We start from the raw sequence: 22672 nt of genomic DNA, 5'->3' as shown, positions 1-22672 counted from the left end.
GGGGCATCCACAAATTCTCTGGGCAACCTGTTCCCATGCCTCACTACCCTCACAGTAAAGAATTTCTTCCTAATATTTAATCTAAACCTTCCCTCTTTTATCTGGAAGCCATTCCCCCTTGTGAATAGCCTCTCCATCCTGTAGGCCCCTTCAGGTACTGAACAGCTGCAATTAGGTCACCCCAAGGCTACTCTTTTCCAGGCTGAGCAGTCCCAATTCTCTCAGCCTTTCTTCATGTGGAGGAGCTCCATCCCTTTAATCAACCATCCTGGTGTCCCTCCTATGAACTTGCTCCAACAGTTCCGTGTCCTCCCTGTGTTGTGGACCTCAGAGCTCAGTGCAGTGCTCAAGCTGGGGTCTCCTATGTCTGTCCTCATTTCCAGTGTCACAGTGCCATGCCCTGTTGTCCTTGGGTTAGGTTTTGCACAGTCACCTGCATGTGTCTTCCCTGATTACCCTTTCAATTGGGCAATACTGCCTGTAAACGTACAATAGGAGACCTCATGTCTCTTTTTTCCAGCTCCTCTTGTGCTGATCTGCTTTGCTGAGCTGCCAGCTGTGCTGGTGTGTGTTGGCCGCGTGCTTCCCCATCCTGCTGGCCTCCCTCATTCCAAGCTGTAAGCTTTTCTGGGAATACACCACCTAAAGTTTTGGCAGTCCTTCAGCACAGTGGAGGCCAGGCCTAGTAACCAGCCCTCTGCCCTTCCTCACAGCTCCTTTGGAGTTTAGCTGCTGACTCCAGTTCTTGCTTGGAGGTTTTAGAGCTAAATCTCTTTTCTAATTATAGTTCTATATAGAGTAGAACAGTTTTCTTTGCTAGAATAAGTAATGACCTGATTTCTATGTGCACTGCTCACAGGGGAAAGCACAAAGCCTGTCCTACTATATTCCTCTAGGAGCTGGTAGGAAGAGTCCTGTCTAATCATTGGCAAGTCTTACAGAAAACCTGCTCTGCTGCGAACCAAGGAAAACAATGAATAATTCATTGCCTTATCCATTTCAGGATTGTTTTCTGCAAAACATCTATTTTAATAATTTATGTGATTTTTAGCTGCACCATGCTGCAGATGCAAGAGTAGAGAGGGGAACCCTACTGTTTGTCTCAGTGTAGCCTAGAGGATTCATTAGTGCAAAATTTGAGCTCCCATTGGAAAAATTTCCAAGTGAGGACTGAGAGGTGGAAATCAGGGTAGTTTACAAGATTCAAAGTAGAACAATTCTCTGAAAATCACAGTTCCAGAGGAGTCTTCCTGTAATGTCAAAATGGTCACAATGATGTTAAAATGTTGATTATGTCAAGCTTGTTAAGAGCCAGCTGGAGGACAGAAGTAAGTATAATCAGAGTTACCATATTTTCCAAAGTGCATACAGAGTTTCCCTATTTCCCCTACAGCACTTGCCAAAGACATGAAGTTAACAGTTATAGAATTGCTCTCCAGTTATTATTCCAGCTGGTTCCTACCTCGGCCAGATCCATCCAAGTGGTGGAGCTGTGGATTGAGGTTTCCCCTAGAGCTCGGGCAGGGATGACAACAATCTGCAATACCACACTAGGGGACAACCCTGCCATGCTGGTCACTCCTGTGGAAGGGTCACAAATCTCTGGTCACATTCTGACAAAAAGGGACAGGTCAGCAAATGGCATGTTAAAAGCTAATCACAATCCATGAAGGGAGGGATTAAGAAAGAAATCATGATCCCTCATAATGGTAGCCAATGTATTATGATGCTACCAGTGATTCTTTGGGCCAGTGGAGACAAATCTGGGTTCATTAACCTGAGCATCAGCACTCTGTTCACATACATCCTGTTCCATCTAACAGCACTTTTTTTTCAGCTGGAGACATGCTGAAAATGCCCTGCTTGCAGCAAAGTGTTTTAGTCTGCTAAATCATCACCAGCTGTCTGTGCCCCACAGGGCTCATAGTGGGCACAGGTGCTTTTAGAGATTGCTCTTTCATTAAAAAAGACAATAAATTAATCTCCTTTACCCTCTAAATGACAGTAAATTTTTCAATAGAGCTTCAGTGCTGCTCCAGGAAACAGTCAGGAGATAAAATTATCCAAGGAAAATTGTATACATAAGGTAGACCTTGTTTGCTTCTAAAAACAGCATATAGAAATACCACTAGCACCAGCATTTGAAAAACTACCTTCCAAAAGAGCCAATTAGAAGTGCTGCAAAAATATTTCTCCTTCCCTCAAAGAACAAAAAAAGCTACAAGCCAAAGAGTGTCAGGAAGGTGGAGTAGCACTTGCTCTCCTCCTCCTGGCTGTTATCAACCCCCCAGGCACAGATCCAGAGGCTGTGGAGCATGTAGATGGAAAGGTTACTGAAGCACCAAGGTTACTGAAGACAAGTCCGTGCCCACCAATGTTGTTAAAGGAGCCCTGGTAGCAATTTAAATACACATTAGCTGGGATAAGAAAATGCTGTGCTATGGGAAGTGCTTGAATGTGTAACAGAGAAGAATATAGGCACCATTATAAAAAGATGAATACAGAATTAAAGAACTCAAATACTACATAGCCCTTTCCCCCCCGGCTTTAAACAAATCAAGGTTAATATTTCTGCATTTTAACACATTCAATCTCCCAATGTTATACCTTCATCAGTTATATTTTCACCCTCTGACCTAAAGCCATACATATTCTAAGCAATGCATATTCTGCATAGCTTCAGCAGGCTGTCTTGAATTTTATACAGTAAAGTAGCAGCTTAGACTTACAACATGGCTGTGCCTTTTAAAAACAACACCTGGGCTGCATGGCATTGCCAATGTGAATTATTTGCCTGAGAAAAATTACTTGTTACAAAAGAAGGTGGCCATTTACTTTGCAGCCTGGGCAGGAGTCACTTGCTGCCTGAGATGAACATGGCCAGGCAAGAGCCTGAGAGAGATGGTTGGTGAAATGCAAGAACCATGAAGCTGTGGAAGGTTTTTTGGAAAGATCCAACCTAAACCTTCTTTACACTTAATTAAACCAAATTCTGCACCCTGCAGTGAGTATAAATATTGATTCTTCCTTATTGAAAAAACTATTTAATACTTCACACACCCGCCCCCCCCCCCTTCCCTCTTTTCTTTACTTTTCTCCTCCCTAGGGAAAGCAGCATCCAGTTGCTCACAGGCCAGTATGCTTAGTGAAAGCATAAATTCTAACATTTTAAAAAACGCTTAGGTTTATATTATTGTAAGAGGTCATTCTTGGGGAGGAAGGAAGGCCATGCCCCACAGACATCCTCCCTCAGCATGCCCAGCCAGTTTTGGGCACCCACCAGGGATATTCTCTGCTCCAGGTTTGACATTGATTTTGGGAACAAAAACACAGGACAAAGCTGAAGCACAAGCGGGCAGGAAGATTTGAAGGCACCAGCATGCAAGGGCTCCACAGGAGAAGGAATTTCACACTTTCACTTCATTAAATCTATCTTCCTGTAAGACAGGAAAAAAAATCACCTAAACTAGTTAGATTATACTGATACAATCTGACACAGAGCCAGATGACATTTTCTGGTTTATTTGAAGTTGACACCTTGAGACAAGGCACACCTGAGAGGATCAGAGCAGTAAGAAGGTAGCAGGAACCTTCCCTCCCTCCCCTGCAACTTCATGAACTCCACTGCAGACTATTAAAAATAAACCAGTAACCTAATAAATTACAGAAGATATTTAAGTCAGAGTGGGGCAAGGAAAGAGAGAGAGAGCCTAAAACTTGAAACAATGAAAACTGTTACTAGAAACCTAGTTCAGAAGCTTCAAGAGTCACACAAAAAAGTCCTTGAGACCTAACGGCTATAAATAATCACTTTCCAAAATCAATGGTATTAAGTTGAACATGCATAGTTTTTATTCCTTGTATTCCCATGCAAAATATGCAAATGTTAATGTTTCCAGTTCCGTATTTCCAGATTCATTGGAAAAGACTAACTATTGCAACACCCATAAAATGTTTCTGATTAACTCCATGAGTGCAAGTTTCCAGCCGTGTAGAGAAGTCCTGACCCCCAGCTTACATTTTAGCAAAGAAATGAGACAACTTAAACCCAAGGAGTTTCCTAGGAAGTTGAAGTACTTCCATTTATTCATTTATTTATTTAGTTAAATAAAGTGATGGCCCAAGCAGTAACTAAAATGATATAAAGCACCTTATCTGAAGAAGTTGTGATCACACTTCATCCTCAGGAATACCACAGAGCTGTTACAACCCATTTTACCTCATCCATTAAGTAAAACACTTTTCCTCTGTACTACTGCATATCTCAAAAATAAAACCCACAGTGCTTCAGTTTAGAATGATATATAATTTATTCATATATTCACAAGTAGTTGGACACTACTCAATTTAATCTCCATATGCAAGTGATTTACACAAACATATAATACTAAAATTGATTGCTTAGAAGGTAAAAAATACCATGGGTATGAAATGCCATGGTAGATGTTGTTCAGTATACTACACAATCTTATTGTCAAACACTTTTATTCATTTATGGTTTTAGAAAAAAGACAGTTTGCCATTTTGAATTTTTTTTTATAAGCAGTCTGGGAAACGCAAGCAGTTTTGTTCTAAACCTTCTAACCAAATATTTCTCCCAGCTCTTAGGAACTGAATTAACAACCAAAGCAATATTTTCAGTAGTTCAAAGAAAAGATAAATAATTTTGCTTCCCTGAATTCACCAAGCACCACGTGACCAAATCATGTTGCCTTCCAACATGTGACACAAAGCACCAACCTCTGCATATCCAAAGGAATGTGCAGGAATCTAGACCATGCCTCAGTGTGGTGCTGTTGGTGACAACAGCCTGATGTTATAATTTTTGGCCCCTGCCGGTATCTCTTAGTTGTGAATGTGCTCACAGCTCACTGTGTTAGCATCACCAGACCATTTGGTATTCATGCATTTGATCATAATTCTGTATAAACTATTCTCACTGAAAGTTGTATCTCACAAGCCTCATTAATTTTGCATTAAGCATATAATGGTTGCATGGAGAAAATTTGACTTAAATGTGTTTGTCTGAATTAGATTAAATTACATTATCTTCTAGATGAGGTCCAAACATATATTTTGCTTGAAATGCCAGTAGTTATCTTAAAACATACCGAGAAGTTAAAAAGCTTTCACAATACAAGATCCAGCTACTTATTCCACATATACAAAAACACTGCTAGAGAAATACAATTCAATTGTCAATGCTGAATTATGAGGAAAGTCTAAAAAAATAGAAAAACTCTGATATCTGGACATCAATTCAGAAGGTAACACTGCATAATGAGGCAATATGAGCACCCATTTAAAATGAAAAATCCCCAACAAGAGAAGCATAAGGGGATCATGTGACAAAAATAGATGAACACTGCGCCAAAAACATGCACACGATTGCCATGGTCATTCAGTATGCTAGTGATGGTCTAACAGTGATCTAAACCAAGAGTGAGACAGTGCTTCCAAATTAAATCAACCGAGTAACTACATATTGATTAAACTTTCTGATGCAGCAAAGTGAGGACACAGAGCCATCTCTGGGTTCTGGAGCTGTCTCAAGATTCGCTTGTAAAATTTCTCTCTGACGCGATTAAATTCCATTATGTCCAGTGGATCCTCATCAATCCAGAATTTGTGGAATTCATGCATTAAGTAGCCTAAAAAACAATACAAAGGAAGAAGAGATAAATACTGCATGTAAAGATGACATATAAAATTAGAAACTAGCCTGGAACTAATAATTATGATCTGCAAAGAAAATCCTTTTCACTGAGATCTGACACCTCATGACACTGGGCAGGAACAAGACTACACCTATTCTGGACGAGGCCAAAATTGGATGAATATTACACACACTGGCAGAATCTCTCACAATAAATACAATAAGTCACTAGTCATCTTGACATATGGATTCACAAACTGAAACATAAAACCAGGGAGTATAAAAAGAGGGAAAGATGCTGCAAGTGCTCATTATCAGTTCCTTGCCTACACATTGAAAAATATTAGAAGTGTTACTCCCACTGTGCAAAGATGAACAGCAGGCCTCTGCTGCAGCAGGGATGCTTAAATACAGGGGACAGAGCTGTCAAAACATTATTTTGGTGGTGGAGCTGCAACTCTGCTGAAGGGTGGGGAGTAACACTGGAATGTAGATGCAGTATCATATGACAGTTGGATTTAAGGGGAAACAATATTCAGACACTCCTTAAAGCACATTTGCTTTTTTCTTATTATTTAATAAACAGGAAGGTCACTTGGTAAGGTGCTTAGTGCATTTTTTGTTTGCGTTTCTTAATTTGTTTTACACCTTGGCTTGGTGGTGGCCTCCATCACAGCTGAAGAGCAGAATCCAAGCATCTGAGACAGGAGGGCACATTCTCTATGCTGTGTCAGAAGACTTTATTTCTTTTTTTAAACTATGGGCAGTAGTATGTTAGCAGAGTACCAATTATGCATTTCCACCCCTTGCCCCACACTCCCACCCAGCACTTACAGAACGTCTGCTGGAAGTGGGTGAGCGTGGGTGCTTCTGGAGCAACGTTGTAGAAATGGGTCTTCAGAGCCCCACTCACAAGCAGGTTGTATGCAAGGTCTGTTATGTTAATGCCCACAATGGCAAAAGAGTAGCTGTAAGGAAAAGCAGCAACTTTTGTTGAGAATTCACCTTCTTTTGTCACATTTTAAGGAACACTGATGACCCTGTTACTGAGATGCATTAATTCTCTCCTTTGTGAATTTCCAAGGTGCGTGTGGGGTGCAAATCAAGGAAAACATGTATTCTGCGTGCTTTGTACAGCATTTCCCTTGGGCAATACGTGGTCACAGTAAAAACAGGAGTCTCATCACTGTGCCAGCCTTTTCAGGGGAACAGTACTGATTAATTTCTACAAAATAAGAACAAGCACAGACGTCCCTGTGCTCCTGCACTCGCCTCTGAAGCAGGGCAAGGACTCCACACGGTGGCCACGGCTGCAGGGTGACCCATCATTTGTTATTTTTAACTGCTGGAGTTCCCACTGGAACTCATTACCCATAGTTAGGAACATCGTGCTTCAACAACCTGTCCTAAAAAGACATTCATATGGCTAAAAAGCTTGTGAAAAGGATCCAGCAGAGTCACCTTTGATTTCTCCCTAAAAGAGAACTAGAGACAAAGGCCAAAAAACAGGCAAAATCCTAAATCAAAGCCTGCAGGAAACAGAAACAAGAAAATCAGACTCATTAAGCAAACTCTGTCCTGCTAGGAGATATTAACACGTAAAGTATATTAAGGCACAACAAAACTCAGAAACTGGAAGCTAACTTGTAAGGCCAGTTCATAAAGAACTTGACATTTCTAGCAGTGACTATTTCCCAAGAAAGCACATAAAGACTCACATGGACATTCAGTCACAAAAGCAAACATGTTTGGATATTCAGTGATTGATTTTTATTTCTCAGCTAAAGACAGCTGTCTTCTCTAGACTGTCTTGGGTATTTTTTCAACTACCTCTATCAAGCAAACAGAAATATTTTCTTTTCCTTTAACCTTTTTTTTGCATTTCAGGAGGGAAAAAAACAAACCAGATGTGCAGAAGTTAACTTCAGCATGAAGTTAACTTGCCTAATGGCAACTTTCACAGAAAACTTAAATCTGGGCAGTAAAATCTTGTATTACAGATTTTTAGATACACTCAGAAGGAACATCCTGTTCCATTTCCATGAATAATGCAGTTCTACCAAACCCTCTGTTAAAGAAGAAAAAACCCTCAGTACTATTTCTTTGCTATTATATTTTCCTAAAAGCAGTTCTGAACCTGCCTTCGACAGCAATAAGTGAAACTTGATCATGTCATGTGCTAAGAAGAATTAAACAGATATTAATCACCACACTATATATAGCACACAAAGAAAGCTTCTCCTTGCTACAAAATTTTTGGCTTATTTTTTTCTGAATGTAACTTGAATTGTTTCTCCAGTAACCTTCGACCAAAATCAAGGTGTGGCAGATGTACATATGCTCACAGAAATTTCTTTTAAAAAAGAACTAGGAAACAACTTTTCTCCCTCAAATATATAGCATCACTGTTATTTGCTGTGTTTGCAGGAAATTAAAAAAGGTCTTTAAACTTACCCAATTGCCTTATCAAACTTTTTCTTCTCCCATTCAGCTTTGCTAAGTTGGCTGAGGAAGAAAAAATAGTTAAAATCCAGATATTGCCAAACATTACTAACTGACAAATATTTTCTTTCAACTTCTCTGATGCTATAATATTGCCTGAACATGATATTTTATCTTCTTTGATATGGCTAATCCCATTTAACACTCCTTCTGGCTGAATGGATTGATAGAAACAGACTTGAAATGAGTAACTGGTTTAGAGCATTGCCAACAAACTGGTCTCACCATTACAAAATGCACCTATGCTCTCAGCAAAAACTCATTGTTTTCTAAATTGACCACAAAGGTGAACCACTTCAGTTAAGCTTGAGCTGTACAAGAAGTTGTAAATTATATTTAACTAATCAAAGATGGTTTTAGCTCTTTTGTGTTTTCAGAGATATTCGTGATACTCATCACTGATGATGAGGCATGATTCACCAGAGGCAGCAAACATGAAAATACCCCTCTGACAGTAAATTTTTATGACCAGCCAAATTAGAAATCACTCAACAGCCAAAGATAAGGAACAGAGTTTCCTATTATTTGGCACAATAATGCAGTGCTTTTCAAGGACACAGAAGACGCCTTCCTGAAATAAAATTAGTCAGGGAACAGATTCATTTTTAACTAAATTTCAGCTCTTCAACAATTTAAAAGAGCTGTGTGATCCAACCAGTCAGCCAACATCCCACTAACCAGGTTTGAATCTACTGAGATGAGCAAGTTTAGCAGAAATCATTGCCTGCATTTGAAACCAGCTAAAGGCAGGCACAGAACTGACCCTAACCAGGAGCCTACAGCCTTGACTTGGCTGTGGAAATTTTGCCCTAGTAAGGCAAATCAGAGTTTGCAAGCTTTAGGTCCCAAATTATAGACAGCTTTGTGTCTATAAAGCATTGTTCTTAGACTATTCTTGAACTTCAGTAAGTATAAATTACACTAAAAACAATTCCCTGAGCTTCATGTAAATATAGTATATAAAAATTGTTATCAATAATTACTTAAGATGCTAATAGGTTCACAGCCATTGTGACCTGAGGGTTACTAGCTGGCATAAGGACAGAAACTTCAGCTCCTAAATAACTTTGCAGGCAGGAATACCCTATTACTTGCTCATCCTCTAAAATCTGAACCATCTTTGTAGGCTGTGGAATAACACCAGTTAGAAAACCCCAGGTAAAGACTGAATAATAAATGTGGCACACATAGGATGTGGGCAAGTGAAAAAGTTCAACTGAGATAGGAAATCCATTGATCCCATCAGAAAACAGCACAGCTGCTAAGCAACCACACCAGGAAGATCACCATGGGCACCACCTGCAGCATCTATCTTCTACTGAATGCTCTGTCAAGGCACAGAAATTGCACATGCTCACACTGCACTCCAAGACTGCCCTTGGTAATCAAACATGCAAATGAAGCACACTAATGTGTTCCAAGGGCTTTTTGTCACAGAATTATCACTAGGAACTCGACAGGAAAAAAAAAAAAAAAAACAAGAACCCTGAGGAGATCAAAAGCTTCAGGACTTAGGTGTGCACCAGCTTTATGGATATCTAACACTACTGGCAGAAGAAAAATGTCTTTTCAGGGAACTGATTTCTATGTAACTGGCTAAGAGGCCTCCACTCCCCAATAACTATGGAGTCTCTTACTGACAAATTACCTACAGCACAGTTTGTGACACTTGCAGGTTCCTGATCTCTGAACAGCCAGGACAATGGAGTAACCACATTGGAACCACCATTAGTCAAGGCAGACAGAATATGTGACTATAAATAAAGGGGCTTTTCAGCTCTACTAACAAATATTTGGCATAGACTACTTATGATTATCAAGTCAGTCACTTTAACAATATCAAGGTGGATTTCATTTTTGATATATAAGCATGTTCATATGTACCCAGTGTTCCCCTGCCCAGTTTGGGTCTAAAGGAAAGAACGTGGATCTCCCAGTGTTGCAACAAAGACTTTAAGATTATAACACACCAAATTGTAGTTTGATCTTTATTTACATGTAGTGTCTCAGAAAACTTAGAAAAAAGAAAAAAATACCTTAGTTCCTTCTTAGTGACTTCCCTTTATTATGAAAAAACACAAACAAATTAAAATAAAGGTAAATAAAAATACAAAAATCACTTGAAATCAGAAGTGAAAACATTTAACACTAAATTTAACTATTTCCAAGATTTGGCATACAAGTTTACCTCTTGCACCTGATCAGCTTTCAGGATCAGTACTTTTCAACAGACAGCATGTGGAAATACCCAAGGACATGCCCAACAAAGAGAAAAAACCCCAGCCCCCTTCCTCAAAGAGAGCCAGCAGAGTGCTCTCTCAAGTTATTGTTTCTGGTCTCAAGCATTACCTGTATTTAGGGTGAAGAGAATCAGTGAGAACTTGCTGAGCTATCTCAGTGTCCCATTCAGCAAAATACCTGCAGACATATATGTTTAGGGTGAATTGTTTAAAAAGAAACAAAAGCAAAAAAAGCATGTGAAGTCATAGTAAGCTGTCTCTACACACCTTTCTAAAGGCAGGTGCATGTGTTACACAGTATGAGTAGCATCTGATGTGTTAAACTCATTAAACTGCCACTCAGACCCCCAAACTGAAAGATTAGAGCAGCCTCCAACTCCAAGTGCACTCCTATATGGGTTTAGGGAATGTGCATTGCAGAGTCTCCTCTCCACCCACCCTACAGAAAATCAGTTGTTTGTGACTGGAGCATGTCGGGTGCTGAGCTCAGGAAAAAGCAGTTCAGACCTCTTGATCTGGCAGATTCATTAAGCAAGATAAGAGTCATCACAGAAGACTAAGAAATTAAATACATGGTAGGGATTAATTTCAAATGGAAGTTCAAAGCCAGAGTCAAGAGTCCAGATCCTCAACTGAGATTTACTAGGGAGCAACATACGGACGGAGGATGATTTATGTCCTGCAATCTGTAAAAGTAGAAAATACTTATTTTTCGCCTTGTAAGGAGAAGTTATTTTACCAAATGTTTCCAAGTTACGTAACTGCATGCAGCAAATACAATTGCTGGAGAAAATGACAGGCATTAGTCAATTCCCGAATTACAAAGCACAGCTATAGCATTAACACCTGGTGCGCATGAGTTGGAAGAAAAAAGTGATGTAAACTCATTGCTTAATTTTGAGTATCGACAGAAATTGAAGCAGTAGTCAAACTACTTAAATCTACCATCAGTGACTGCATATCAAGTGTTTTGCTTAAGAATTCAGCATGAAATTCCCAAAGACAGCAGCTGAGCAGTAACATAACCCTCCCACCTACATACTTCCAGGGCATTTTGTTTAAGGAGATCTAGATACTGATGAAAATATACTTTACACTTTCTTTCTGGTAGGAAGAGAGTGCTAACTTGCTGTGTCACAGAGAAACTAAAAAAAGGGCTTAGCAAGTGGTATTACAAGGTTGAATTAGGAATACTGAAAGAAAGGAGACCCCTTTGAGAAACACTCCAAAAATGAGGCTAGCAAATAAATTGTTTCACTTGCTTAATATGAAGTCCCTGACACTTTTATAAATTATTCCCACAGATTTGCTAAAATCTGCAAGTAATGCTGCTTTTCACGACTTCAGACCCCAGTAAACCCATCTGCAGAAGGACATACTTACACCAAGTTATATAAGCCCAGGAGACCCATTCCTCTAAAGTCTGTTTTAGGATCGTCACCTTGGAAACCAATTTCACACCACTGCTTCGAAATCCGAGCTTTCAGCGGTGAATTCGGCTTCAAGCATTTCCACAACTAGGAAGATTACAGGTAAAACATAGTGAAGTTTCCACACAGTGAAGCTTTTTCTTTTCTTTTTTTTTTTATTTTTTTCTCTTTTTAAACCAAGCTACATTCTGATCACTGAACAGTATCGCAGCATTTCTATCCCAGCAACCCAAACACAAAATCAAATGGAGTTCCTCTGGATGTGTGTCTGTGGGGGGAAATCCCAAACTGCTCTGAAGTATTGCAGACATTTCAGCCCTACAAGGCCTTTCTGCCCTTATCACAGCTGCTCTAACAAGACCTGTTTTGCTTATGCTTTGTTCATCAAAGTGGTGTCTGCCTCCATAAGCACAGAGACAGGAATGGGCTGGAATTTGGTTGTAAATCACTGACAGTGCAGCAAAGCAGCTTTGAGTTCCTAAGGTTCTGCAGCAATCTTTTCTCTTTTCTCTTTTTCATTTTTTTTGCAAGTCTCTGGAAAGGTTATAAATCAAGAGAGTTGGCTACCATGGTGTTGAACAGCAAATTGGAGAACATTAAAAAAAAATCCATACCAGGATAGCATGTGCACCATCATATTTAACTAAGGGAAGAATCATTCATTGATCTCACATAAAGAAATGTCCGAAGTGATTTAACAAGCCAGATCATCAGCTGGAATAAATCCCTTTAACTGCACTGGTCCAGCAACTTTAGTGCCTAAATATCATGTTGCTATGCACCTAAAAGCAGCCTCAATTGACATATGACAAATGCATACCTTTATGCACACCTCATGTGCCATATCACAAACTCACCCTTTTTGAAGTGTATTAAGAAATCAGAATTTAGAATAAGAAAGTGTATTAATCACCAGTCATGAATTGGTGAGCACATCCGCAAGAAAATCACTCAGACAAAGCCTACCCAAGGGAAAGAGTTGTGTGCACATTTCCCAAATAAAAACAGAAATTGTTTTAATTTTAGCAACTGCATTTAAAATTAAGTGCCCTGGGAAGGTTAAAATCTTAATGATTTCACTTTGTAACGACTGTATAAAGCATCATTGTTTAAACCAATGTTCATCCATCAACAGTAAATACAGTATTAATCATTAGTACAATCACATTAAGTTAATCTTTCTCTCATTCATTAAGTGCTCTCCTGGTAAACATGAATAAATGATAGCCATTAGGAACCCGAATTACCCATTGCAGAGATCACTTAGCAGAGTATCTAGAAGGAATGAAAACCAACCAGACTATTCTTACACAGCGAGGATTATAAAATGAATTAAACCCTTGGACATATTTCCATTTGGCATTTGCAAAAGTAGAACATCTGCTGTAAACAAGTGCTAATACTTAGGTGAAACTGATACTTTTTTCAACATTTTGACTTAGCATAATGTCGCATAAACTGCACTGTTTAATCTCTCCTCAGACAAATGCTTAGTTCCATTCTGCTTTTATGCTTGTGTAATTACGTTTTTCAAGCACTTACATGACTACACATCATTGCTGACACGATTCTCAGGCTGGATGGTGGGGAGAGGCTACAGCCAGCTCCTTGGTCCTTCTCACCTATGATCCCAGACCCTACTTGCTCTCTGGGCAACGTAGATTCTTGTATTTAGGGTATTTATAGATGCTCTCCTGGAGCCAAAAGCCCTCTTTAATCTGCAGTGAGGAGCCTGGTATTTTCAGCAGCCAACACTGTAGGCTGCCACCTGGATCTCTCACCTGCAAGACACAGGCTTCCTCAATGGGTAAATCTGTGTGTCTCTTTAGTTAAAACTCACTCTACTCCCATAAATTTGTGCATTTGGATACACAGGAGCAGCACTTGAACAGGAGAAGTCCTTCTGGCCAAGTCTACCTGATGGTTAGAACACTCCTTCAGGGCAGCTCTGGATTTGGACCACTCCTGGGTGAGACTCCCACCTCCCATCAGCAGGCAAACCTTAAAGGCAGCTTTCCAGACACCAACAGGAACCCTGAGGCATTTTTAGAAGTAGTTACTTGCATCTGACAGTGCTTGTATAATATGCCTACTGGGATTTTTGGAAGACCAAGTAATTATGGTAAAATTTCCAGAAGCTCTCACCGTAACTTGTGCAAAGGCTTGCACTGCAAGCTACAGCATGGAAGACATCTCCACCATCATCTGGTATTGTTAAAGTCTTCAGTATTTTTTGTCATAAATTGAAAAAGAAAACCCCCCACAACCAAACAGGTAGTATGTTTTTATAAGAACTCTGAAAATTCTCTAGGAAGTAATTTTGCTTATAGCCAAAAAGCTCACTATCACTTATTCTGTTTCTTGGCATTTCTCTGAAGTGTCTTGCAATAGCTATGGTTAAAGCAGGATCAGGACCAGGCCTTGCTATTAGGCTGTTTTCCAGACTTTTATTCTTTCCTCAATTTCTTTCTAATATAAGAACTCTCTAGCTCTTTCTCTGCTTATGGCTTCAAGACAGAGAAATTGCTTTTATTATCTGCTCCAGTGCAAGGCTTTCCTGAAAGCATGAAGGAAGTAAAAACCAATTGTTATGGTTTTCCTGACTCTCCATGTATTATTGAAAGAATAGTGTCATTTTGTTTTCACTTGAAAATACATTTGGTAACTATAAATGTGTAAGTCATCAACTCTCACTCTTCCATTCCACACAATAAAAAACAGATGTTTGCCATTGGTATACACAGACATTGCCCTGCAAAAATACATTAAATTGAAGAAATAAATTTGTAATTTGGTTAATAGAGAAAAATACCTTCTTGTGTTGGAGAAAGGTGTACTGAAGGAGGACATAAAACTACTTTTCCAGAGCTCACTGCAGATAACAGCTCTGTGCTCTAAGACCTGTGTTATCCAGCACCTAGATATAGTCCAGCCAAGGGAAATGCATTTATCAGCCAGGGAGTGAGCTGTTTGCTTGACAGGTCTTACACCCAGACCAGATTATAAGGCTGTGTAGTCGTATCTCAAAACAGGTACATGATGGAGGAAGGTGAGAACAGCTCTCAGTGTTCCAAAGAGGTTTATGAAGCAGGCTTGGGAGCTGACATGAATAAAGGACGCCCCCCAAGCACCTCCTGAGTGCCTACCTTCAGCAGCATTTCCTCGTGCTGCGGATTCTCCGAATCGTACGGCTCTCGGCGCAGCTTCTCCACCTCTGCAATGAGGTTTCTGTAGCCCACAATCTGCAGCAGGCATGCCTGGAGAGACACTCCCAACCTGAGGGTGGGGAGAGCAACATATTCCACCTCAGTCAGGTACAGCCATGAAACAGCAGTGCCGTGTACGCACACAGCTGATACACATGACTAGCGTTACATCCATTAATTGGCAGTCTAACACTTCAGTTGCAACAGGACAATTTCCAAGAGATCAATATGACATTGATAATACAAGGCATTGTGAAGGGCACAGTCTCATCTAGTCCCTTCCTTAGATGATAATATTTGGGATTTTTTTAAAACCGTGAACAGTGATTTTTCACATTGAAATCACATTATAACTATACACAGCAGCATTGAATGCTTGTAACAAGCACATTACTGTATCTTTCTCTTCATTCCAATGACAGCTTTTCAAACAATTTCCTGGGATCAGAGATGAGAACTTGAAAAAGGCTGAGGGGGGAAAGAAAACTCAGCAAAAAGCTAAAAATAATTGTTTTGCTTCTGTGCCACTAAAGCTAGCATAAAGAAGCCAAAAGCCTGAAGTAATACAGTTTCAAAGATCTGCCTCCAGGCAGATTTGGCTTTTGTCTCATGTTAAGAATCATCATAATAGTTCTCTTTTCATTTTAATGCAGATTTTTGTGTTTCCTTTTTACATTTTCTGATGCATCATCAAAAAAACCAAACCCAACACACATGAAATAACTACCCTCAAAAAACTCTAAACGAAACTTATAAAAAACCCACCAGAAAACTCTGCACCAAACAACAGCTTTACATTAAGAATTTATAATACAAAATCTAAGTCATGCAGTATGCAACTGCCATACTCATAGAAATATTTGCTTATATATGGCAATAAGCCCTTTAATAGTGTGTAAAATTACAGGAACACCTGGTATGAATTTGGAGGGCAAGCTAAGTGCACCCTTACTCCTCTGTGGAACACAGGCTGCACTGATATTAAGCTGCATATTCCTTGCCTGTTGTGCTTGATACACTGAAACATTTTGTTTATTCTGTAATACTCTCAAATTTTCTGAACATAAGGATTTTCACTGCTTATCTTTTGAGGCAGATCCTGTTTGTCTAAATTGATGTCCCTCTATGGCAAGGTGACCTGCCTAGGATGAGGGAAAGGATGATGTTTTGTACCTGAACTTTACTAAGGCCTTTGACACCTCAGCATTCTGCTGGAGCTGGCTGCTCGTGGTCTGGGTGGGTGCACTGTCCACTGGGTAAAAATCTGTCTGAGGGTGGTAGGGAATGCAGTTGCATCCAGCTGGGGGCTGGTCACTAGTGGCATTCCCCAGGGATCAGTCTGGGACCAGTTCTATTTAATATCTTTATTAATAATATTAATAATCAAGTGCACTCTCAGTCAGTTCACAGCTGATACCAGGTTGGACGGAATGTTGATCTGATGGAGGGCAGGAAGGCTCTGCAGGGGAATCTGGGCTGGCTGAATCTATGGACCAAGGCCAATTGTATGAGATTCAGCAAGGCAAAGCACTGGGCCTCCCATTACAAGAGAGACATTGAGGGGCTGGAGCGTGTCCAGGGAAGGGCAGCGGAGCTGGGGAAGGCTCTGGAGCACAAGTGCTGTGAGGGGCAGCTGAGGGAGCTGGGGGTGTTCAGCCTGGAGAAAAGGAGGCTCAGGGGGACCTCAGCACTCTCTACAACTCCCTAACAGGAGGGTGTAGCCAGATGGATGTTGGTCTCTTCTCCCAGGTAACAAGTGATAGGACAAGAGCAAATGGCCTCAGGTTGCCCCAGAAAATGTTTAAATTGGATACTGGGGAGAATTTCCTTCACCAAAATGTCAAGCCCTGAAACAGCCTGAAGGAAAGTAAGGAAAGTAGTAGAGTCACCATCCCTGGGGGTATCTAAAAAACATGTACATCTTTCAGATGTATGTGGCACTTATGGAAATGGATTAGTGGTGCATTTGGCACTGCTGGGTTAACTGTTGGTCTTCGGAATTTTAAACCTTTTCTAACCTAAATGATTCCACAGTTAATCTACAGAATCAGAGACATCAGCATTAGTCCATTTTTCATGCTGCAATTTTATCCCATTTGAAGCTATAACCCTTTCAGACAGAAAAGCCTCCACGGTATTTTCCATCCCTTGTTGTTTCTTTTTTGGGTTTTTTTTGGCTTTTTCTTTTTTTTTTTTTTTTTTTTTTAACATGCTTCACTAGCTATAGCCTCCAATTTTACAGAAAGGCTGCATTTCAAAGAAAGCTGAAAAGCCTGACAGACTGTGAAATGCTGTAGAGTATCACTAAATCACAGCCATAATGTTTTTAACTTCTTTATAGTCTCAGTTTAGAGCAGCAGAACACAGGCTATGGCAAAGCAGCAATTTTATATTTTAAAAAAATACATGTTTTTAAGATATAAGGTACACGACACATTCAAAGTAAACCATCTTTGCACTTTATATAAAGGCAGTCAAAAGTTCCACACAATGTTATTTGGTAAGGGGGTGGGGGTCAAATTAGGTTCCCCCCTTTCCTTTTCATTAATGTTTTGTTATTCTTGCCAAACACAGGATGTGGGTGAGGTGCTGATGTCCCACATCCTCTCCTTGTCATCCTGGTGCTGGCTGTGGCTGTTCTCAGAGCCCAGGAGCAATGTACCTGGACTTGCACTCCCACTGTACTCAGCTCCAGGTGCTCCACCAGATGGAGGCAAGACCAAAACTGGAGTAGGGGAACTAGATCATCGTTAATTCCCTCCCAACCCAAGCCTTTCTGTGATTCTATGTCTGCTTCCATAGTTAGTGTAGACTGCACGTCACCACCAGGTTATTCAACCTGCTCCCTCCTACTGTTATATACACACACGTATCTGAGAGGCATTGATAAAGGAAAATTACTGTGGGATGCCTTCTCCTCTTTAGATCACAGCAGCCCACAGCCTTCAAGAACAGCCAGTGCAAGCACCCCTGTGATGCTAATTCAGCTCTGCAAAGATGCCACATTAACAAAAATGACTGCATACAGATTTGCAGAAACACATACACTATGACACATGTCCCCTTGTCCTTACCCCAGGAAATGTCAAGTCTCTGCTATCCAACACAAGGCCAGAGATTCTAAACAAGATTGTTTGGATTACAGGTGTTTTAGGTTCAAGAGAAGGCAAGGCATTGGATTTTTCTTAATCATGTCTAAAAAAGCAGCTGACCTGCTTTTGCTCAAATTTCTGTTGAAAACATCAGTATAAAATAAATGGCTGCATGTAAAACTTCAGTGCAGATGTCTGAAGTTTAGCATAAATATGATTAATTTAATATAAGGACCAATTTAGTGGCAGAGTGTGTATCTACATATGTGACCTCATCTTGCACATTTCAGGCCCACATTCCTCACGGCTTTAAGAAGATATTTTACCAAATGGGAAGGAGAGCAAGGAGAAAAGGGGATGAGAGACTCAAATGCAGTAAAATATTGAAAGCAAGTATTCTAGTCTAAAGACAAGCATTTATCCTGTGCTAAGCATATGAACACCAACTGGATCAAAAAAAAAATAATTCAGGTGTTTTTTTTGTTTGGGTTATTTTTTTCCTCTGTGCGGTATTTTTAAAAATATTTTCATAGATTCACAGAATGGTTTGGGTTGGAAGTTTGTCTAGTCTTGTCTTAAAGTTTGTCTAGTCCTAACCCCACTGCCATGGACAGGGACACCTTCCACTAGATCAGGCTTTTCAGAGCCCCACTTAACCTGGCCTTAAACACCCCCAAGGATGGGTCATCCAAAACTTCTCTGGGCAACCTGTTCCAGTGCCTCACCACCCTCACTGTAAAGAATTTCCTCCTGACATCTAATCTAAGCCTACTCTCTTTCAATTTGAATCCATTCCCTCTTGTCCTGTCACTGCATGCTCTCCAGCTCTCTTGTAGGGTCTCTTCATGTACTAGAAAGACCAGATCATTAAAAATGTAACCTAATGTTCAGGGTCCTGATTTCAAGCAAGGAGAAGTCATTTGCATGACTGCTCTCTCTCTCTCTTCTGAAGGAGAACATTTCTCCAGAGGCCAAAGGCATGCCATGAGGGGAATCAAAAGGTGATCTCTCGTGTTATACAAAATAATAATTAATTTCTTGTTTTCTTCTGAAATCATTCTGCCCAAGGGCCCAACACTGAGAAGTGAGCACTTGGATCACCCTGATTGCTAAACATTGCAGTTCCTGATGTCCACAATCCAAGCTCTGAGCTGTGCACATTTACGTCCTGCAGTTTTTCCTCAGACATCACCTTCTCTAATTTCTGAGTTTTTACTTTTGAATTTCAGCAGACAGCATGCTGTGTAACACAAGAGTACCAGGGCTGTGATGCCCTCCTCAGATGGCAGCCTCTCAGAAAGGCCTCACATCCACTTGAAGCAGCTGGTCTTTCATCACCCTCCCTTTGAAGAGCATGTGGGCTGGGTCAGGACACACCCCGGAAAAGCTCTGTGCTCACATCCAGAAAAAATTCACAGGGCTTCCCACCTATGAGAATGAGGGGTTCTCTTTGTTTTGTTTCTCTTATTTTCTTCCTTTATTTAATGGTTAGGTCACAATTTTTTCAATTCTTGGGGCTGCAGTCACCATCACAAGAGCTGTCTCTCAAGCTAGAGAGAGGCAGTGTATTCTATTTCCTTTATGATCAGTGGAGCCTCATTGTCAGACCACCCAGTTACTGACCTTTTTAATGGGGAGTGGGCTGGGAGGGAGATTCCTATAATGAGACAAAATAAATTATAATAATTTTTCAACCTAGCTTTTGGGTTTTGTTGTTGCAGCAAGACCTTGGGACCACCTAACCTGTTGATGCTGCTGACCAATTAAAGAAAAGCAGCTATCAATTTATGGATGCCCATTTTTAACTATGTATACCAACTTCAAGCTTGGGAAGAAGAGTGAACCTCAGACAGATCACCTGGATAATACAGCTCTCAACTTTCCTCCTACTGATTCCTGACCTAGATATCTTGTGCCTTAAGCACAACAAGGTAAGACAACCATAAATGTGTTATCATCACCTACTCTTGAAATACACACTTGTAAATTTAATGGTTGGTAGTCAAACTCTTCTTACAAAAGTAACTATTAGTTGCATTACTAAAACTTCTGTTTGGATAATTAAAGGCAGTTTTAAAATGCAAACCAGCATACATCTGTATCAGCTAAAACAAGATGGTTTCCTCCCACTCAAAAGGCAGCATTGAGCCTTTCTAAGAAGCCATCACTGTACCTGCCAGGACCTGTGGTTTGGTGGTGTTTTATCCCTGGGGAAGTAACCCCCATAAATCCATGCATCAACAATAAACTAAGACAGAATCAGGTAGATAAAAGACTTGCTTATTAAGTAACCATAAAAAATCATTCATTTTTACATAGTTTTTTGACAGCAAAGCTAAAATTAGAATTTTATGCTGAGAGACAGAATTCATCTTCAACTTCTGGACCACAATAACTATAGATAACAAGTTCTCCATGGACCCAAGAACTGAGGAAATCCCACTTGCTCTATAAGGAAACTATGAACTTACTGTGGATTTACATCAGGATTAATCCTTTTCAGCTCCATGATGTCATCTATCGTCTTTTCAATAGCATCAGGGTGAACATTTACTGATGTTTGCAGCCGCTAAAAAGAGGATTTAAACACGTATTAATTCCTACAGAAGCTATTACTCAACAGAAGTTAACAGTGGTAAATTTGATACCTGAAAGCTTCTGCATTAAGAGCCCAGAAGACCCAACTCAACCCCTGTACATATCTTTCCCAATAACTGAACCCTTCTGACTCATTTCAGAGCCCTTGTCCTGTAAGAACTCGAGTCCCTTCGCCCTTGCAGTCAGTTCATCACATTTCTGTGGTGGCTGTCAGTGAGGATGATCAAAGACCTCAGAGCAGACCAAGAAGCAGCTTCAGACCATCCACCTAATTACACTGGAATTGACAGCCTTCATTTAACATTCCCTCTCCCAACATGCTGCAGTAATACAGCGAAATTTCTTCCTTTTCTTTCATATATAATTGCTATTTGTAGAAATGCCCCCAGAAGTTCAGTATTCAAAAACCAACGTGCCATCTGAAAATTTAAGAGGTTGAATTTTCTTGTGCTTTGTCTCAAAACTTCACAATTGCTTAAATGCAAGTTTTAAAATAAGATTTTGCCTTTCTGTTTGTGCTAGAAATACATTTAGAACCACTATGCTGAACTAAGAGTTAAATTACTTCATTTTTGTTAATGGTGAGGCAAGGTTTTCAATATCACTGACTCTTGTGACAGAAATGTAAAGGCTGAAGGATGTTATTTAACATACACACAAGTGCCTTAGGGAACAACTCAAGTTAGCACAACCACTGGTACAGTAAATGGATAAAGTGAAAGAGGCTTTTCTCCGTCAATGTATTTAAAAGGAAAAGAGAGAACAAAGCTGAGAAAGTTGCTTTCCAGACAAAAACCCCTGACTTTTCTAAATTTGCAAGCAACTGACTGCAGATTACAGATAATCTAAGACAGTATGAGGAATCAAACAAAGAACCCCTAAATTACAACACTTCACTCTCATGACTTGCACCATGGCAATTTGTTCCCTTGATTCCATCATTGCCACAGTGGGCCCATCCCTGGAACACAGGACACTCTGCCCAACTTTTCAAGATCAACTCCATTTGCAGACACAAGACCCCTTCAGTGGAAAATGTAAAATCATATCAAACCTTAAAGTGACTTTTTGGGGTGAGCAAACACCAGACTGAACAAAACAACAGCACAAGACATCATAGAAAAGGTGAGTAATGAGATCTTACACTCACCTTACTTTTTGAACCTTTCAGGGATGCCTCTGTAAGGGAAGTATTCAAAAGCATCATGTCAGACAAGCATGTTTACATTGAAAAAATTTAATAACTTATTTCTAGTAACAATATACAATTTTGAGCATATGCAGAAGGCTACAAAGGCATGCAGAACTAAGTATATTGCAGTTACCTATTTTCATGGTTCTGGCAGCTCCAGGTTTGGTGTTGTAACAGATCCTTTGCAATTCACATTGACCTGTTAGTTTCCTGACCACGAACTTCAGGCAGCGCCACAAGCATTTGCAGTAGAAGTACAGGCATACCTGGACAAACATCCTGGCAAAAGAAGAAGCTTGAAAATAAGAGTCTGGAGCAGAGTTTGTTTCAACATGTTCACCACCCAAACAGAAAGTACTTCCTCACCCCAAATTCCCATTGCCTAAGGGCACCTTCAGAGCAAAAGCAGCAATCAATCATACCACAAACATTTATGCCAGTAAATATTAAATTGGGCTTTTTAGTATTAGCCAACAAAACACCCCCCACAAAAAGCACCACAGCTAGAAGCACTGAATAAGGAAACTCCAGAGTCTTAAAAGGGTACTTGTGGAAAACTCTTTGTCCTCTCAACATAAAAGGCTGTATAGTTCCTATTAATAGTTTGGGGAAACAGGGCTACATGAGAAGGGAGTACAGCTCACCCTGATATAATGGATGCTGAGAATCCAGGAAGACATCACACCCTAGCTTAGTTTTGCCTCAGCAACAACCTGCTCCAAGCAGAATGCTTGGTTATCCTGACAAACTTGACAT

At 40.1% G+C, this 22672-nt stretch overlaps 1 protein-coding gene across 4 annotated transcripts in view; it reads right to left on the bottom strand.

Moving 5' to 3' along the window:
• Positions 1-4056: 4056 nt before the first annotated feature.
• The window catches only part of ELMOD1 (ELMO domain containing 1), a 43307-nt gene continuing 24691 nt past the window's right edge, over positions 4057-22672 (bottom strand). For 3 of the 4 annotated variants that reach the window (XM_063148955.1, XM_063148956.1, XM_063148957.1), the window contains exons 3-11: positions 22050-22195; positions 21875-21903; positions 20598-20695; positions 14975-15104; positions 11782-11915; positions 10508-10576; positions 8111-8161; positions 6491-6624; positions 4057-5651 (exon numbers count right to left, since the gene is read on the bottom strand). In XM_063148955.1, the coding sequence (XP_063005025.1) occupies positions 5479-5651; positions 6491-6624; positions 8111-8161; positions 10508-10576; positions 11782-11915; positions 14975-15104; positions 20598-20695; positions 21875-21903; positions 22050-22195 (964 nt within the window). In that variant the 3' untranslated portion in view covers positions 4057-5478. The other variant, XM_063148958.1, reaches the window with a different exon arrangement.

Source organism: Melospiza melodia, chromosome 2 (assembly GCF_035770615.1).
Source record: "Melospiza melodia melodia isolate bMelMel2 chromosome 2, bMelMel2.pri, whole genome shotgun sequence".
Lineage (NCBI taxonomy): Eukaryota > Metazoa > Chordata > Aves > Passeriformes > Passerellidae > Melospiza > Melospiza melodia.
The sequence above is the reverse complement of the archived record's forward strand: the minus strand, read 5'-3'. Positions and strand labels throughout refer to the sequence as shown.